Source organism: Phaseolus vulgaris, chromosome 7 (assembly GCF_000499845.2).
Source record: "Phaseolus vulgaris cultivar G19833 chromosome 7, P. vulgaris v2.0, whole genome shotgun sequence".
NCBI lineage: Eukaryota > Viridiplantae > Streptophyta > Magnoliopsida > Fabales > Fabaceae > Phaseolus > Phaseolus vulgaris.
This window is the reverse complement of record NC_023753.2, coordinates 5,421,008-5,439,582: the sequence shown is the minus strand read 5'-3', so window position 1 is coordinate 5,439,582 and position 18,575 is coordinate 5,421,008. Positions and strand designations below refer to the sequence as shown.

The following is an 18,575-nucleotide window of genomic DNA, read 5'->3' as shown; positions in this document are numbered from 1 at the left end:
TAATGCTCTTTTGAAATATATTAAAATATGAATAACTTTAACATTTTGTTATTTTTTTATTTTAGCAAAATTTAACATGAAAAATAATTATAATATAAAATTATAATTTATCAATATTTACACCTTCCCAGACTTTAAATTATATTTCAATGGATCATTTTTTACAAAAAGTTGCTAACATGAACCTAATCAATCTCAATTAAAAAAAAAAGAAACTGCACCTATCTAAATATCTCCAGCTACACAGTTTAAAACACTGCACCAAATAAATGGTTTTGGAGCATACAAAGAAAAATGTCAGATTCCATACTTCCTTGAGAAAGAAATTATGAAGAGCAATAACTCACCACTGTCAGAATAAAGAAAAATTGGGAATATCCATGGAGACAAAGTAATTGGAAAAGGCATGACAGTACATAGAAATATTTGAGGATTACATAGGGGAATTTATTATTATAAATGCAACTTAATTTAAAATCATGAGAATTATATTAAATGAACTTTTTAAGTGTAAAAAATATTTTATTGAAATTTTTGTTATCTCCAATATCACATATGTAACTTTTGTCATTATCACATATATTTGCCTAAGAGAGAAAAACAAAGATTTAAAAAAAAAAATAGGAAAACATACTCTTATGATTGATTTTGACTTTTGTTCTTAGTATTCTAGATGAAATATTAAAGAATAGCGGTTGATAACTGATTTATTTGTTTTTGTTGTATTTTGGTTCTTCTTTCGTTCTTAAGTCTTACGTTTTAGTCTTCCATAAAAAAATTTATATTAAAAATTTATATTTAAGTAAGTATTTGATGTTTAGTGTGTAATAATTATTATCTTGGTCTACTTTGTTTTTGTTTTATGTGTTTATAGATATATATTATTAACGAGTCATATTTAATCTAGATAATCATATAGATAAACCCTGATGTGTAGTGTATTTATTTTATCTTAATCAGTCATACGGTCTTTGATACAAGTGTTACAGATCATCTGACTCGACTGATACAAAATATATATATATATATATAATTCACATTATTATAGATAAATTATGTTTGTTATTTAATATTTTTATTGTATTTGTTGAATTTATAATAGTATATTTAAAAAGAATAGCACTTGGATAATATTAAAACAAAACAAAAATGGTGTTTTGTGGTAAAGAGCAGAAAGATAAACTTCACGGAAAATTTAAAAAGCTGAAAAGGTAAAGTGCAGGAAAAATTGAAAAGCTAAAGGGGTTTGGGAGGCATGGAGGGGAAAAACCCCTCATAACTTTAGAAAAGTTAATATTGTGAATGGTTTTGGAAGAAATTGGGAGGCACGGAGGGAGAAATTGTGAAAGCGATAGGGTTCTGAGAAATTTAGGATAGGCATCATGTTTGATATTGAGGAAGGGGCACTCATTGTTTTAATAAAAAATGAAAATAAGTAACTATGAGATTCCCCCACTTGGCTGTAATTGAGAGGTAAAAGGTAACGCATTGAAATTTTTTTTTTTTTAATGTTGATCTGATAGTGTAATACCAAATAAAAAAAAATTAAGTTTAACTCAACTTTATTAAATCGTATAAGGTGAGATTTACATCCATTTATATACTATAAAGTGTCATTATTTTTAGTTAATGTGAAATCTCCAAAACACCCATCAGTCAAGGTTGCTAACTTGTACATTAAATTATATATTTATAGATAATTCGATAATGGTCCGATAACGAATAATCTAATAAGTCCAACAAACTTTTGTTATGATAAGTTATAAATAACTTTCATACCGTCTTAAGAAGGGAACTTTAAGTCTAATTAAACTACTGAATCTCTCCATACTTGTTCACAACTCATTTCTTATATTCCCCAACCAATGAAATCATTCATAACATGTTTGAATGGTCAATCCAATGGCGTTGACCATAATAAGGTACATTTGATAAAGCTAAGAAACAAAAGTCTCGTATGGAAAAAACTACTAACTCACTTCATCAAATTCGTCATCGAAACAAAGCATGATGTGGACCAAACAAAGTCAACTCACATTCCCCATCATCCGTCCACACCTTGCGAAACATGACAAATGTGCAAAAACTCACTCAAATAACCACATACACAAACCAAATAATCACATAAACCAAATAACCACATATTCTTAGATCCACCAACATAATCACATTTGGTGATATTTGGTGACAATGAATTCATTACAAAATACACAAACAACTACACTATTTACATCTCACATAAATTTTGTCAATGACCAATCCATTAACCTTAATCATTCTTAGGACAAAATGACGAACAACCTGGGAGTATCAATGCGGTTGTATAAATATTGTAATTCAAAACAAAAATGCACTACTTACTTTTTAACTTGATATTTAGTTCCATTATCCATACACCTTTGAAGCACACCAAACATGAAAGTAACTCGTGTTCTACTCCATCTCATTTTAACACATTCATCTATGACCTTAGAAACCTGTGGACACTGAAGCAAAGAAGGAACACAATGCAGATTCTAAGACACTCAAACATGTTTTCCCGTGCATTTCATCCTTTCCCTGGACAACCAAACCAACCCTATAATCTCAAAGTATTAAGCATTCATAATTCCGAACACTAATAAGTTATGAACCACACACTTGTTAGCACCTGTCCGATGCTAATACATGTCAGTATATCCTTAAAAAGACAAACTTGATTTAAAAAACTAAACACAAGTTAACATAATGTAATAGCAGTTTCACAAGTCAACCTAGTTGTATATAAACATACATCATAAGCTTTTAAATCTGTTACATCTTATGCTTTATTTATGTTCACATGTAGGTATTTTCTTAATGTAAATCTAAAAAGATATACCAACAATTACATCACAAACTATAAGCTATAAAGTTTAGAGTATTTCAGGGCCCTAATGAGCTGCAAGTGGTACTCCAAATTTTCCATTCAGGACCTTCATGTATTCCTTTCTAGCAGGATTTTCTTCTTGTGGTCGATTATATGCTGTCCAAATTGGCTCTCCCTTAAACAACCTCATTAACTGCACGCAAGCACAGATATGTACACAATAAAACCATTATTAATCAACCCTTAAACAACCTCATTAACTGCACGCAAGCACAGATATGTACACAATAAAACCATTATTAATCAACGGAGAAAATTCATGAATCTTAATATCTTTAAACGATATTAAGAGAACATAATTTTTTCTTTCTTTCTGCATCCCAAAAAGATGAAATCTAAAACAAAGGAGCTTTTTTAAGAAAAATGGTGCACTTTTTACGAAGAATTTATCAAAATAGAAATTTTTAAAAAAAAATATCGAAATCGTGCAAGCATGACTTAACTTTAGATTTGTCACAAGTAAAGTAGTATCAGCATGACATGACTTGTCAATATGATACGACTTCAATTGTTTTTATATTAGACTAAAATCCTGCAACATTTACATGACTTTTGCTTGAGATTATTTTATCATTTATACTAATATTAATACATAATTTTCTATAATTTTTGCATTAATATATTATTATTAATTATCCCATTCAAGGTGGATAATAATGTGGATGATTGAGATAATAGTCTCATTCAAGGTATTTAGCTCAACAATAATGACTATTTACATGACACAATAACATACATGCAATCATACATTAATCATATTATCCGATATATATTCTCTCCAAAAGCCAACATCCAATGGCAATGTAAGTTCACTTAATTTTACTTTTCATGATATAATTTTATTTATCTAAAACTTGATTTCGAGCCGTATGACACACCACAAGAGTCCAGCCAATTCCAACCACAACCTTCTTATCAACATGTTGGGTCTTTTTATTATGTTAACAATATCATTACCAGATCCTTATTGAGTCCAATCTTAAACAACTATCGATGTCCACTTACATGGATCATCATCTTCATTTTGACAATTTTGAAATCATATCATATTTGCAGACTTATTCACAATAAAATCGTGTCATGCTAGCATAAGTTATCCATATGAGATTTTTTTTTAAAGTGTCAATTTAGATTAATTCTTCTTAAAATTGCATCAATTTTAAAAATAAAATCTAGAAAATATATGGTTTTGGTTAGCATAAGCCTTTTCATACCTTCACATAGTTACTGGGGTCTAGGGTAAACCGATGATAAATTCCAGCAGGTAAAATTATAAGATCACCAGCCTTGATCAAAATGCGAATCCAACGATCAGCTTTGTCTCGCACATCAAAGTAGCCACTTCCTTCCAAACAATAGCGAATCTCTTCATCTTGGTGAATGTGCTCAGTGTAGAAATTCTTCAACTTCTCTTCATAATTTTCTATCTTTTCTGGGCATAAATCAAGCATGTCCTACAGCGAATAAAACATATATATTCAATATGCAAATAAATGTGATATCACCTAAAATATTCGTAACAAAATGGTTAGTAATTAGCTGCAAACCAAAAAGATCGCGCCTTCTTTGTCTTATGTTATTGAAATGGACTCATAAATTAACCTCAAAGTTGTCAGATCTCTAAACAGACAATAACATGATTGGTCTTAGCAATTACTACTTAGTATTGAAAATTGGATTCAGTCTCAGAACAATAGTGTAACTGCTAAGTCTAATATATATGGGTCTAGTCTAATTGAGGACTTTAACCAAAATTTATAAGGGTCTAGTCTAATATAAATTATTAACTGACATTTTATTTTCAACGAATAATATAACTAATTCATTTGTTAATGTAGCAATCTTTATATTAAAAAAATGAGGCCTTCAAAAGTTAAAGTTTGCAAAAAAGATAATCTTCTGTAGTTCTATATATAGAGAAATTTTATGATACTCTTCTCGGAATTCAAGGGTTTCGGTTTCCATTGTTGGCTTAAAAAGCATGTAAGCCAAAAAGTCTGGGATTTAACAGAATACTGTCGCAACTCTCCAATTCATATCATCCTGGAAATTCTAATACTGATCTTATCATGCGTTAATCAAAGAATAGGTAGGAATCCATTATCTGATTGCAGAAAACAAAATAAATAAAAAATTGAAATAAAATAAAATAGTACCATGTAGTTGTATCCCCTAGCTTCTCTAATGTTGGTCAACTGTTCATCGTTCTCATAGATAGTTGGATTCAGCTTCCAGTACAACACCCCCAATTCTGCAAAACTCACAAGCAACGTCACAATGAAGCAAAATGAAAGCGATAGAGAGAAAGAGAGAGAAGAGGTCACCTGCCAATTGGTCCAATGAAACTGATTCGTTGGGATCTCGACGGTGAGGAAGCCTTGGATCTTCATTGCTATCGTCCATCAACCATGCCTGTCATGTCAAAATGTCTTATTAATAACGAAGCTCCTAAACCTAGACCTAGACCTATACCTTCATTCATCCAATCACAGAGAAGAAAAGAACTCACCTCCATCGCCATGAATAAGAACTTTCAAGTTTCAATCACTCCTGTTCCTTACTCTAATTCTCATTCCTTCCCTCTATATATTTCTTATCACACCACTAAAAAATTAATTATAAACCACAGATATTATTGTGGCGCATATTATATACTTTTTTCTACTTTTTTTACCATCTCTTCTTCCGTCATGTGACGTGTCTACGTACATGTGGCTGCTGTTTTCACGAAGAAGAAAAAATATCATCGTCGTCGTTTTATGAGATTGTTGTTTTATGGCTTTTCCTTGCACGCATGTATCAGAATAAGTTCAGGCATTTACATAATTTATCATATTTTTCCAGTCACAAAATATACAATATTGTATAATAAGGATTAAGATATAACATACAAAGAGAAAGCGGAAAGAAAAGCCGATGGTTTAGTTAAATAAAAATGGAAAAAAAAAACATGAAAATCAAAATTTAGTAAAAAAACAAAAAATCACACAAAATTTATAAAAAGTGTATAAAATTTAAAAATCGTAATATAAAAAATTATATTAACAAAAATTATTAATAAAACATATAATCAATCATATTATAAAAAATAGAGAAATTAAATTTAGAATAACTAACCCATACAACATTATTTTCTTGATTGGGATTACTTCCAGATAAAGATCTTTTCATTTTCTTTCCCATCAATCCACCTTTATTTTCCCTCATTTATTTCTCTCCTTTTTCTTTCACCCTTCCTCTCTTTTTTTCTCTCCAACCTACCAAATGGAGCATAAAGGAGAATGGAGCTATAGCATGACACATTCTACAACATTTCAAACAATTGATGATATACTAGAGACATTCATACTGAAACAAAATAAAAAACAGCAATTATAAAGTAAACATGAGAGAAGAGTAGGGGTAGTTTGGTATTGCCCAAAAGCTATTAACATTTAACAAGAGGCAGCACGATGAATTTACACGTCATATATATTCCTGGGAAAATGGCTGCTCCTCCTGGCTCTACATTACTACTAATAAAACCTTAAAATTCAGTAACAAGAAATTCCCGAAGGATGAAATTAGATGGCTGATATTACAAAATTGATCTGGTAAGCAGGGCACTTCACTATCCTAAACAACAGAAATTTGCGCAACAGTTAAAGATACTCAAATTGACCAGTCTAAGAGCAGTCAATTCTTGCAGTAGGCCCTAGACGCTATCTTCTCTTTAGTTATACTTCGATCATCTCTCTTCAATCGTCTACGAGTCCCAACTCTGCATAATCTATCTAGTTTGAATTTTAGCATTCTTGAACATCTGCAAAGACAGACAACATAAATTAATAACAGAAAATATTGAAGAAAAAAAATGCAACCTAGCATTAATGTTTTAATCATATCTTGGTTCACCATTTAGATTTTAATAGCCATAACAAATATTATAGTTTGAAAACTAATCATAAAAGGATAGCATCAGTTTATAAGATTTCCATAGAAGCTCTCTACAGAAAGATTTTCCCCCTGCTTGTTAGATGGTTTCCAAATCTCACGTATCAATACAGCAAACAGGACAATCTGATTTATTTCAATTACTATAATTTTCATATAATTTTAAATTTAAAGGCTTTAAGTCAAATTATCACATTCTCCATAGATAAAAAAAGGTACTGTCTTGCTGCTAGAAGTTGAAGAAAATTTTCAACTAACTAACCTTTGTCATTGAGATCAATGGGAAGGGCAACTTTGAGCTGGTTGTCAGCTGAACCACTGGAAACTAGAGGCAGTCTAGGCTGTGGTGGAGAGCTAGTGCTACTACGGCTTGAATTCCCATTTGAGGCATGGACCTTCACTGGAAGGTTCAAATACATCTCGAAGTTAGATGAAGTTATTGCAGTCAATTTCTTGCCTTTAAATCTTCCCCTAACATAGAAGGCAGATTAAGAGAATAATTCAGCAGGCTATCACCCAAAATATACAGTTGTAGCACATGGGCTGGAATTGATGTCAAAACAAATGGCAGTTCAGCACTGCAAATACCTGTCCTTACGCTTTTCACGATATCGCTGCAACGACATTTTTCTGCTTGCTTGACCATCTATATCTTGTGAAAAAATATACATATATTATGAATACTTAAGTTCTAAGAATTGGATGTCTGGAAATTTATTACAATGTTTTTAACCCATACTGAAAAGTTACATCAAACAATCAAGATTTCATTATATTTCATTGCTTTTAGATTCACAAAAGCAACAAGAAGTTATGTTAACCAGGTATTTAATTGGAGCGTGTACCCCTTACCGAGATACTTAATAGCTGCAATTATGAGCACCAGTATCTCCACACAATCTCGTACAAGCATTGGACCTTTTCACAGGGTAAAAACATAATTGATGAATAGTATCAGCACCAGAACCCTTTCGTACATGATAACTGCTAATATTCTTAAATACAAATGATAGAGACTTGAGTAGTGTGTAAGTCCCACATTGAATTGCATGGGATGCTGGTTCTCCGTCCTTAATAGCTAGATTTTGAGAGTGGGTTCTCCAAGTGCTTATTAGCAAATATCAATTCTACCAGCAGCAGACAAGGTACTTAATATACAACAGGTTTAGAAATCATAAGTGGAGCTTAAATCCAACACTAGGGTAGAAAAGTTGCGACATAAGTCCAACAGTAGCAATAACAACAAAAGCCTTCAGTTTTTCCCATGGGACATATGGATCAAACAAAACCATTGAGATCTATCCAAGAATGAAACTTAAACTACGTGGGTGAGTATTGATTTTCTTGATTCAAAAAAATCATTCGGTATGCCAAGACAAAAAAGAAAGGACCTCAATGAACTTTCCAAATCAAATTAAAAATAAATCGGAATGCAATATCAAGATAAATTCAACAAAGAGTGCAGCTGTAGCAGCAACAACAACAAAGTCTTGTTCCATTAGGTGTGGTCAGCTATATGGATCACATTACACACAGCTAAAGATCAAAGCTTCAGGAGTATTATTTAACCAGAGAACTCTGCCTGTGTTTTTCATAGCCAATCCCATGACCGTGTTAAGGAGGGTTGTGCTAGGCCGTTGACAGCCAACTTAAAACTTGCAGTTATACCAAACAATAAAGGATGCAGCATGAATCCAAATTCAGCCCAGTAGTTTATAAAAAAAATTAGCTTGAAATTTTCTGTAAATTTGTCACAAGAGAACAATGAAAAGTTCAAGCAGAAAAAAAATTCCAACTAGTTAATTTAATTATACCTACCAGCATCACGATTTAAGCTCCCTTTGTCTCTGTATTGCAGAGGATATTCCACCATCTTATCTGTAAATTCCAATTCAGAACACCAATTATAAAGTTGCCGAAAGCACAATAGACGTAATATGAGGATCTTAACATCTAGTTCAATATTATACAAGTTGTCGTTATTTAAGCAAGTCAAGAGATATGTTCTTGGTCATCTTCAACATGTATAAAGCTATGTTTCTAAATTCGGCATTCAAAGTGAACTCTATCATAATAATGACTGCACATCCAATTATTTCTCAGCTTGCACAGAAAAGGAACAACCAGTAGCACAAAAAACTCAACAAACATGGTAAATGAAATAGTAAAATATAATGCAATTAGTTCATGCTTTATTTATTTATTTTCCCATATTCAGACAAAGCAAAGTAACTTGGCTCTGCATCCTCCTTCAAGAAATAAATTGAATCTGGTATTTAAGCAAATAAATAGGCTACAGAAATTTTCCGCATCAAACCATAAGCTGAAATCATTCAATGAAAAGTTCCATATTTTTTATGCAACGAGCACTGAAGATTCATTCCCTTGCACATCTGAGTACTGATACTTCAAAGCAAAATTATGTAATCTTTCTACCTACTTGCTACCTGCTTGAGCAACCTTAAGGATTGTTGTATCAACAGGGATGAGGACATCCTTATCCATCGGTAAGTGACAAGGAGAAGACCAAACTGATGCATTTCCATGTAAAGGATCATCCTGAGTAAAGTGGACAGGACTTGCAGCAAGCTGCATGATTGCTCGTGCCTGCAAAAAGCCAAATACAGTGGCACTGGAAGGTGAAACCTTATTGGATTTATGGCCAGGTATGCAAGAGGATGAAACATTACCAACCTTATCAGGTGAGACTCCATCATAGACGTTCACCTTACCACAATAGAAAATTGTCATTTGGCCAAATGATCCACTAGTTGCACACCCTCTGTGGTCACATTTACAAGTAATGTTCAGAACATGAATGAACAATACATAAAAGAAACACTGGCTTATTAAAATGTATTGAATTCAAGCTATATACGACATTTTAGGCTACCAAATGGCTCTAAACAAGTATACTTTGTGACTATCCAGGACTCTTGTTTTTGTAAAGAATGGCACAAGAGTAGTTTTAATTTATCCATTAATCAGTGAAGATACTGTAGTAAATCTAGAACACCTAATGTTAGGGACAGAGGAGAAGAGGGAGTTACTTAGAGGGGATTAGTTAGAATATGAGATAGTTAGTTAGAGGGGATTGGTGAGATAAACAAATAAAAGGAAGCAAAGAAAGAGGCTTCATTTTTTTTGTTATCATTTCCAAACCTGAGAATAAGCTCTGTTTTGAAAGGGAAATCCTTCTTCAAAGGGAAACCCTTGGATGAGATTGAATTGCATTCTCTTCGTTGTATTTATTTTAATGAAAAAAATACATTTTTTTCTTTTTTTTTCTCTCTATTTCTCATTCATGTTATCTAACACCTACTTGTAACACTAAGGTCAGCTTCATTTTCAGTTTTCAGCTAGGTATGATTACGACTTGCTGCAACTGAGCAAAATTTCCTAGAGATTCCCTATTACACAAAACAAACAATGTTTAATAACTTAGTTGCCACAATTTCAGTTTTCAGTCTTAATTGTTAGTGTTTCTTGAATCTTGAAATTGATGATGTTAAACCTAAAATCAATTTTAAACCTATAGAGCTTCCCTTCCTCCATTTGATAGTTGCCATACATTGAATCCGGATGAATATTGTCCCAACCTCAATCATGATATCTAGTGCAATAACTAAATGGAAAATTTAAAATTAAAGTAGAATGACGAGATTATATAAGGTCAGACAGAATGGAAAACAGAAAGAATCAATTAAACATAAACTACAAATACAATGAAACAGATATACAAAAACAATATTAGAGTTGCTTGATTATCTAGATTTGGCAATAGCGGTTATATGCTTTCAATGTGCTGACTGGTTGTTTGGAATTGGATAAATCCATAGTGCATCCAAAACGTAGCTCTTAAATCATTCATCTCTGCCCAAATCCTGGTTAAAAAAATACAATAACCCATCTAATACATCCCAGAAAATTCCAAACGTCTAAATGACCTAATTTCAAGCCTCACTGACAGCAAGATCCAACATATGATCTCGTCGGGCATAGAGAAAGTGTTTAGACCCACAGAGAGCACTCACATTCTTTTAAGACTACTGCACTTACAGCTTTTCCACCACTTTCCACATACATTCACTGGATACCAAAAACCCACCATTCGCATCATTTCCAGCTCAGAAAAAAAAAAGTAAGAAAACAATGAGCCAATTCTCGAAGCTAATAGCAAAAGTAAATCCACTTGAAAACTAGCCTTCACCGAACCTCAAATCCTCTTATCACTCCCTCTAGTACGGAACCCTCACTCTCTACTGAACCTCAAAACACACTATTTTCACCCAGAAGTCATCAAAGATGCAACTGGCTAGGACGAGAATCCACACCCCGAAAACCTTTAAAAAATCATGAAAAGAGAGAGGAAAAAAGAAAACAGACCTGGGGCTAGCAACGTTGGCGTTGGTGTTGGTGTCATTAGTCTCCGTAGGTTTTTCCCCAGAAGAGGCAGATTTCTGAATGTCGTCGACGGCGTGAAAAGCGGGTTCTTCAGGAGGAGGGACCTTAGGCGGAGGTTGAGTCAAATTGGCCTACAATCAGCGACGGCGTAACGATTGATGACATGTTTTGTGTGAGGAAGAAACAAACGCGGAAGAAGAAGAACAAGAACAAGAACAAGAAGAAGAAAAGAAACTCACTTGAGGTTGAGGCGCATGAGGATGGTGGTGCATGGGGGGAGGATGAGGAGGAGAATCATCGTCGGAAGGTTCGAGAAGCGCTTTGAGGGAAATGACCTGTTGGATCGCCTCCGATTTGTTCCATGAAGGCCTGCGCATCCCTGTACGAACACGTGTCTTCTCCGTTTTATTAATTCTTTATTAATAAAGTAAATAACCACGATTATTGAGGTTAAATTAAAAATAACCCGCATCCCGATTACTGTCATCATTTAATAAAGAAAAAATATGGTAGTATAATAATGTGTTAGGGAAATGAAGTTTCTCAGGTACCGGAAATCATGGAGGAAAAAAGAGGAGAGAGAAAGAGACTGAGACCTTTTTCTTTGAGGAATCTGCGACAGTCCTCGCGAGTGAGCTGAGAAATGTCATCCTCCGTGAGCTGGTTCAGGGGCTTGTCCAGGATGGATCGGAAGGTGGCGGTTCCGCCGGCGTTCATGGCCTCCGATTCCGGCAGCCGGTGGTGGGTGGGACCATGAATTTAAGAGAAGAAGAGGGAGAGAAAGAGAGAGAGAGAGAGAGAGTGAGAGAGTGTTGTTGGCAGGCAGCGTTGGGTTGGGGGGAAATGGGGGAAGGGTAGGGGGGGGCTTTTTTAGGAGTTGGGGTGAACCCTAAGCTGCCACGTATGTTTCTGTCTTCATTATTAGCAACTAATCTTCCTTCTCACTATACATTACAATCAATAATTTTTATCTTTTTTATTTTTCTTTTTCTTTTTTACCCTCTTCTCTACTTTTTCTTTTTTTTTAGTGTCACCCTCTCTGTTTATAATAACATGTTTTGTATATTTTTTAGAACCTAATTTATCTGTAAAATAAATAATTAGAAAAAAGATTAAGCGATGTTTGGAAGAGAGTGATTAAGAAGGTGGTGTTAAATTTGAGAGGCGAAGGAGTACAAAATGTGGAATGGGGGGCGTGGGAGTTGGCGTCAGTTTGTAATAATTTGTGTTGGGTGAATAAATTGGGTTTGTCCGCTAGCTTTGCGCTCCGTCCAAGCCAACCAAACAAACCTTGCAGTGTTTACACTCCCACACTCGTCACTTTCACTCCCATCACACCTTTTCAAGATAAATACTCTACACAACAAGTTTTATTATAGATTAAGTTTATTAAACTGTATAATAATTATTTAAATTTGTAATATAGTATCATTTTTTATCCTGACACTCACTGTTACAGGAAACACAACTTTTCAAAATCGCGTTTAATAATAATGTATGATATATTTGGTTATATTTCATAACTTCATTTATTTATGATGAAATATTAAAATTATTTTTATTTTTGTAATTATTATTTTTACATATTTTATAGTAATTTTATCTTTATATTTTGGTAATTATTTTTTATTATCCTAGATCACTTGTGTTTCCGCACTACTGTATGAGAATCCCTGTAATAGTAGTTTCCCAAAAGCATAAACCAGAAAGACACCAAATAGTTCGAACCAATTCAGATTGTATTAAACAAGCACCAGATCTTTCATCTTAACTTTTTTACATCGTGTAGTAAATTTTCTTCTCGTTGTTTGATTTATTTTTTTACTCCTGGGTAGATGCACAATAGAGGAGTTTATGACAGTTTATATTAATTTTAATATTTTAATTGGTTTGAGAAGATATTAAAGTTAATCATTTTAGCGCAGTTTCTTAAAAATATGTAAAGAAAATATTATTTTGTTTTTTATTTCAAATTAAAAACGGTAGAGTATGTTTGATAATGAAAACAATATAAGATAGAATGGAAAAATTGTCTCATTATATTATATTTAATTGTTTCAAACACAAACATTCCTTTTGGAGATGTATAGTATGCTATAGAAATTTAACATACATATTAATGTACTAATGGGCCTCGTAATGAAATAGATAAAAAAAAATTGGTTTTTTTTTAAATCTCAATGTAGTTGATTAAGTTTTTTTTTTCTTTGTATATTTTGCTATACTTGTATATTATGCATGGTTTTGTTTTTCCTTTATTATTTTCCAAGATCTCTTTGTCTTTTTTGTGTCAAAATTTACAACTCAATACTACAGAGTTATCTTCATCAAATAAGGGATTGATCAAGAAACTTTGATAAACCCAATTTGTCTTTAAGACTTGAAGTTATGTGTATATGTATGGTTAGGTATATTTTGATGTATAATTTTGCATTACACTATGATCCAAGTCACTTGAAAAAGTTTTATTTTCTAGATCTGTGTATTTTTGAATAATCATTAGAAATTACTTCTATTCAAGTTTGCTTACTATAGAAAATATTTTTAACAGGTTCGTTTATCATATCAACCGCTTGGAAACACTTAATGTTGTTAAGGACTTTAAAATGATTTGTTTTATATTTTTTCTTTTCTATTAAGTGAAATCAATCGGTTCAATAAGTTATTTTGATAAAATAACCGGTTTAAAACATGTTGATTTCATTTGTTAAAAGAAAACAATCATTTTTAAAAAAAATCAATTAAATTTTTTTAACAAAATTTTGTTATATTAACCAATATGTTTTAAATTGATGCAATTGTTTTCCTTAAATGATCAAACTGATCTTACAAACATTAATACCTTATATAAAGATGTAATCTAATAATTTCAAACAACGAATTTCATAACAATTTGATGTGAGTTGTCGTAGGATCATATTTGTTATCTTAATGTACTTTGATTATGAATCTCAAATACAAGTATTCAATATTGATTCTTATAAGTTATTCAATTGTAACTAAAGCGTAATATGATTTTTTTAATAATATTTGTTAAGAAGAAAATGTGTTAATGTAATTACAAATTATGTAGTATGATACTTACATAGCTAAATATACATCTAGAATATATCATGTAAGTTGTTTATGCTTTAAATATCGAGAGTTATATATATATATATATATATATATATATATATATATAAAATGAATAAATTTGTGTATTTTTAGCTTTATTTATTAGAATTGTTACGCGTAATTTAGATTGTGAAAGTCAAATATTTCTCGTTTGAAATTCAAATATTTCTCGTTTGAAATGTGAAAAATATTAGATGTTAATGAATTGAAACTAATCATCCATTACATTATAATATATTCAAATACAATATATTGCTCCACTATAACAATAGTGAAAGTTAAACAAATTTTAACATTTTGAAACATTTAAATACATGTTTATTCATGGTTTAGAAAACACTATCTCACTCATCTAGCGCTTGTTTCGTGTTCTAATTTATCTAACCACAATTCTCTTCACCCAACTAATGTCATCAACACACTTAACAACTTTTAGTTACCCAAAAAACAAGTATTCGTCTAATAACTACACATTGAGAGTTTTTTTTTAAAAAAAATCTCACTCAATAACAAAAAGATTTTCAATTAGATAAATTTTGTGCGATGAGACTTAAGTCATATTCTTAAATAATAAAATATTTGTAATTCATTTAATTTATATCGTTCTATTATTAAACATTAACTAGGTTCTTAGAATTTTAATTAATTAATATATATATATATGTAATGTAAAAGAATATACTAAAACCCTTCTAACAATTTTATTAAAATTAAAAAAGTTATTTCATTTAATATTTTTTGCATAGAATATTAGAACACATTAAAGTAACTGAAAAAGTACATCAATTATAACTTCTTTTTAAAATTAAAGTGAACTATTTATAGCCAAAAACTTAAAAATATAGTAAAGTGCTACTTACAGTCTATTGTTTTAACATAAAAGCGAAGTATATATACGTAATCTTTGCATAGAAAAGTGTAATTTGTTCTAAACTCTGTTGCTACATTTTAGAAGTGTTATACTTTAGAGAGAGAGAAAAAGTAACAGTTTAAAAGTACTTTTTGCTGGACAGTATAAAAGTTTTGATTGATTAGTAGAAATAATATATGGTTTTAGTTAATAGCTACATATTTACTATTAGTTTATCAGTTATAGCCAAACTACATGTTAATTTCCCCAATTTGTTTAATGCCCTTAATTTGACTAATTATATTTATTTACTCAGTTATTCTGCTTTAGTTTTAGTTTGTGATGAAATGTACTTTGTTTAAATATTATTAAAGGAAAAAATGTTTTCACTTATTCATAATCTAACATACTTATATTATCATTACAAAACAAATCATGAAATACAAACCAATTTTTAAAAATTAAAATAATTATTTACCATAGTAAGTAAATTAGATATCATTTTAGAAATTAAAAATAATAATTTTTAAATTAGTTTATATTATTGTTAAATAATTTTTAAATTGGTATCTAATTAGCAATTAATATTTTTGTTACCAAATTTAAAAATTAAATAATTAATAGTTAAAACCTTAATTGCTAATTATATATTAATTTAAAAACTATTTAATAATAATAAAAATTAATTTAAAAACCAAAATTTTGTTTAATTTCTAAAATACCTTTAAATTAGTTATTATTAAAACTAATTATGTTTTAAAAATTAGTTTCTATTTTATAATTTTCTTGTAGTGTATACTCAATAAATAATTTCTATTAAACACAAGAAACTCTAATTTTTGTTATTTTTTTCAGAAACATTCGTTTTTATCAAAGCCAATTTATATTACTCAAAGACTTTGTAATTTATGTAAACAAAAGATAAACAAACCCATATAATCATGATTAAATAATGAAAATAGTGCATAGTGTATATGAAGAAAGAAGAAAAATATAACATCTATTTGGATTAAAAAATTCTCAGAATTTCATATATAAAATTTTCAAATGTTTTATTTTAAATTATTAGAAATTAAATTTTGATTTGATATTTTTCTGAAAACTCGTCTGAACTGACTGTTTATTTACTGCAATATGTAAGTAACAGGAAATCTGTCTCTACGTTAAGAAGATTAATTAAATATAAGTAAAAATATACAATTTACTTAAACACATGAAAAGAATTTTTGATTAAGAAATAAAAAAATGAAATTTAATATGTAATGAAAGGATAAGACAGCACATTAAGAGTAGAGTTCTGTATCACATTCATGGTTTTCACAGAAGAAGAACGTAACATGGTCCAACTGTCTGTCTTTTCTTTGTTCTTGTTTACTTCAATGGCATTTGATGCACCACGAATTTAAGCACTGCATCTCCTCGGGGCGAGGGAAGATTTTCAGATGTACCCTGTTGTTTTCCATGTCATGTCGTAGTCTTTCTTCTTCGCCCTTCTCCAGTTATGCCTTTCTTATCATAATCATCATCAAACCTTTAATAATTAATTCTAGTTATGTTTGAAACATAAGATCAAGTTTATACTTAATTATATAATTTTTTAATTAAAATTTTCATAATCTTGTTTGGTTAATGATTTGTACCTGGATTGAATTTGATTGTTTTTGTTAAGTAGTAGTTTTGAAATGGGAGGTGGCAAAGAGAAGAGATGATGCGTGTGGGTTTGAAATTGAAATGCATGAGTTCTGGTTAGGGTTAGGGTGGGAGGGTTGAAAGCTTCATCACTGTCTGACTGCAGAAGGAAGATTCTTCCATTTATGGCCAAATATTGCATTACTTCTCATGCCACGGAAAGTGTTGTACCGTTTAACACTTAGTATTATTTTATCATCAGGTGCCCTGCCTCCTCCATTTAATAATAATAATTAATCATAGTAATTATTTCTCTGCTATAACACAGATGTGTCTGCTCTTCTTTTCTTTTATCGCTTTTCGATTGGCTTCGTATACTCCATATTTACAAATAAATAACAAAAGATAAAAAAAAGTGGACATTTGTTCCTTGAAAGTCTACAAATTTCACCTTAAGAATAATAAATCACTTACACAATTATTCACTAAAAAAAATCATTAAATAATAATTAATTTTAAAAATAAAAAATAATTAACAATTATATTAATTAAATTATATACTATTTAAAAAAATATTAATTTTTAAATTAAATTTGATTATTGATAAATAATTTTTAAATTAGTATCTAATTAGCTATCAAGATTTTTACTATCAAATTTAAAATTTATAATTAATACCTAGATGATTAGTGTTCAGGTTAGGGAGATGGGACCTAGAAAACTATTGAAGTCTTCTTTTCCTTCCTTTGGTCGGGCAGATGACTGGGTGATGAACTGTGATTCCTCTCGTCCTCCTGCTTATCCTTCGATACTCGGCACTCGGTCTTCGGGAAATCACCGGATGGTGGGGTACCTGCGAAGGCACTCCGACGCTCAAGTCGGTAAAGCGGGTGGTCAACTCTCAGGTATGTGAACAATAATAAATGACATACCTTACTCCTTGGGATGCGTGCTATTTATATTATTCTAATGGGTCTACTTTGTTGGGCCCGTTTATCGAGGTGGATACCGCTTAGGGTCGCATTACCTAATTCTTAATGATGGATTAACCTCACTGACCTTGGTTTGAGCGTTAACTTTGGTAGGGGTCGACCGACGGTCAAATACCCTTGGTATGGGTCGGCCCTCGACCAAATTCCAGTGGTGTCGGTCGTCTCGGCCAAGACTCTTAAGGTCTCGGCTGAGTCTTCTAAGGTCTCGGCCAAACAGGCAGTCGGCCTCGTCATGTTGGCCAAGTCTCTCAGGTCTCGGTCGACTTTCCTTTGGTTTTGGTCAGGTTGACCAGGTCTCGGGCAGGGAGGCTAGGGGTCGACCTCGCCCATATCGGTACAATTAGATACAAATTTAAAAATTATTTATTAATAATAAAATATTTTTTTTTTTAATTTTTAAAATAATATTTAATTTAGTTAATATAGTCATTAATTATTTTTAGTCTTTAAAATTGATTTTTATTTAATAATTTTTTAGTAGTGATTAAATTAAAATAACTTCCTTACTTGAGACGTTTGTGTTCTAATTACATCTTAATTGCATGGCTATTGACATGATAACATTCCCATGAAAAATTAGTCTTACGTTAATTTGTTCTAATGAAATTAGTTACATTTATCTCATTTCTTTGGCAGACTGACCCTTTAATTAATTATATATATATATATATATATTAAATTACAGTTATTTATGTAAATATTTTAAGTTTTAACTCATTAATTATTATATATAATTAGATAA

General features: G+C 31.0%; 2 protein-coding genes across 9 annotated transcripts; both read right to left on the bottom strand.

The window, feature by feature from the left end:
* Nucleotides 1-2,739: 2,739 nt before the first annotated feature.
* LOC137827672 (acireductone dioxygenase 4) lies at nt 2,740-5,636 on the bottom strand. The gene is made up of 5 exons (XM_068633914.1): nt 5,418-5,636; nt 5,233-5,320; nt 5,065-5,159; nt 4,123-4,362; nt 2,740-3,041 (listed from the first exon to the last, which is right to left on the bottom strand). Exons 1-5 carry the CDS (start codon nt 5,427-5,429, stop codon nt 2,913-2,915), a joined length of 564 nt encoding a protein of 187 aa, XP_068490015.1. The 5' UTR covers nt 5,430-5,636; the 3' UTR covers nt 2,740-2,912.
* A 658-nt stretch (nt 5,637-6,294) lies between these two features.
* LOC137827669 (protein TIFY 4B-like) lies at nt 6,295-12,168 on the bottom strand. 8 transcript variants are annotated; one of them, XM_068633905.1, is made up of 10 exons: nt 11,842-12,168; nt 11,485-11,624; nt 11,228-11,376; nt 9,536-9,623; nt 9,286-9,448; nt 8,660-8,719; nt 7,694-7,759; nt 7,430-7,487; nt 7,104-7,312; nt 6,295-6,710 (listed from the first exon to the last, which is right to left on the bottom strand). In XM_068633905.1, the coding sequence occupies exons 1-10, from the start codon at nt 11,960-11,962 to the stop codon at nt 6,694-6,696; spliced, it is 1,071 nt and encodes a 356-aa protein (XP_068490006.1). In that variant the 5' UTR covers nt 11,963-12,168; the 3' UTR covers nt 6,295-6,693. The 8 variants fall into 8 exon arrangements, with proteins under 8 accessions (XP_068490006.1, XP_068490007.1, XP_068490008.1 ...); XM_068633906.1 differs by having other exon boundaries at nt 9,289-9,448; XM_068633907.1 differs by lacking the exon at nt 7,694-7,759 and having other exon boundaries at nt 7,430-7,493.
* Nucleotides 12,169-18,575: the final 6,407 nt, after the last annotated feature.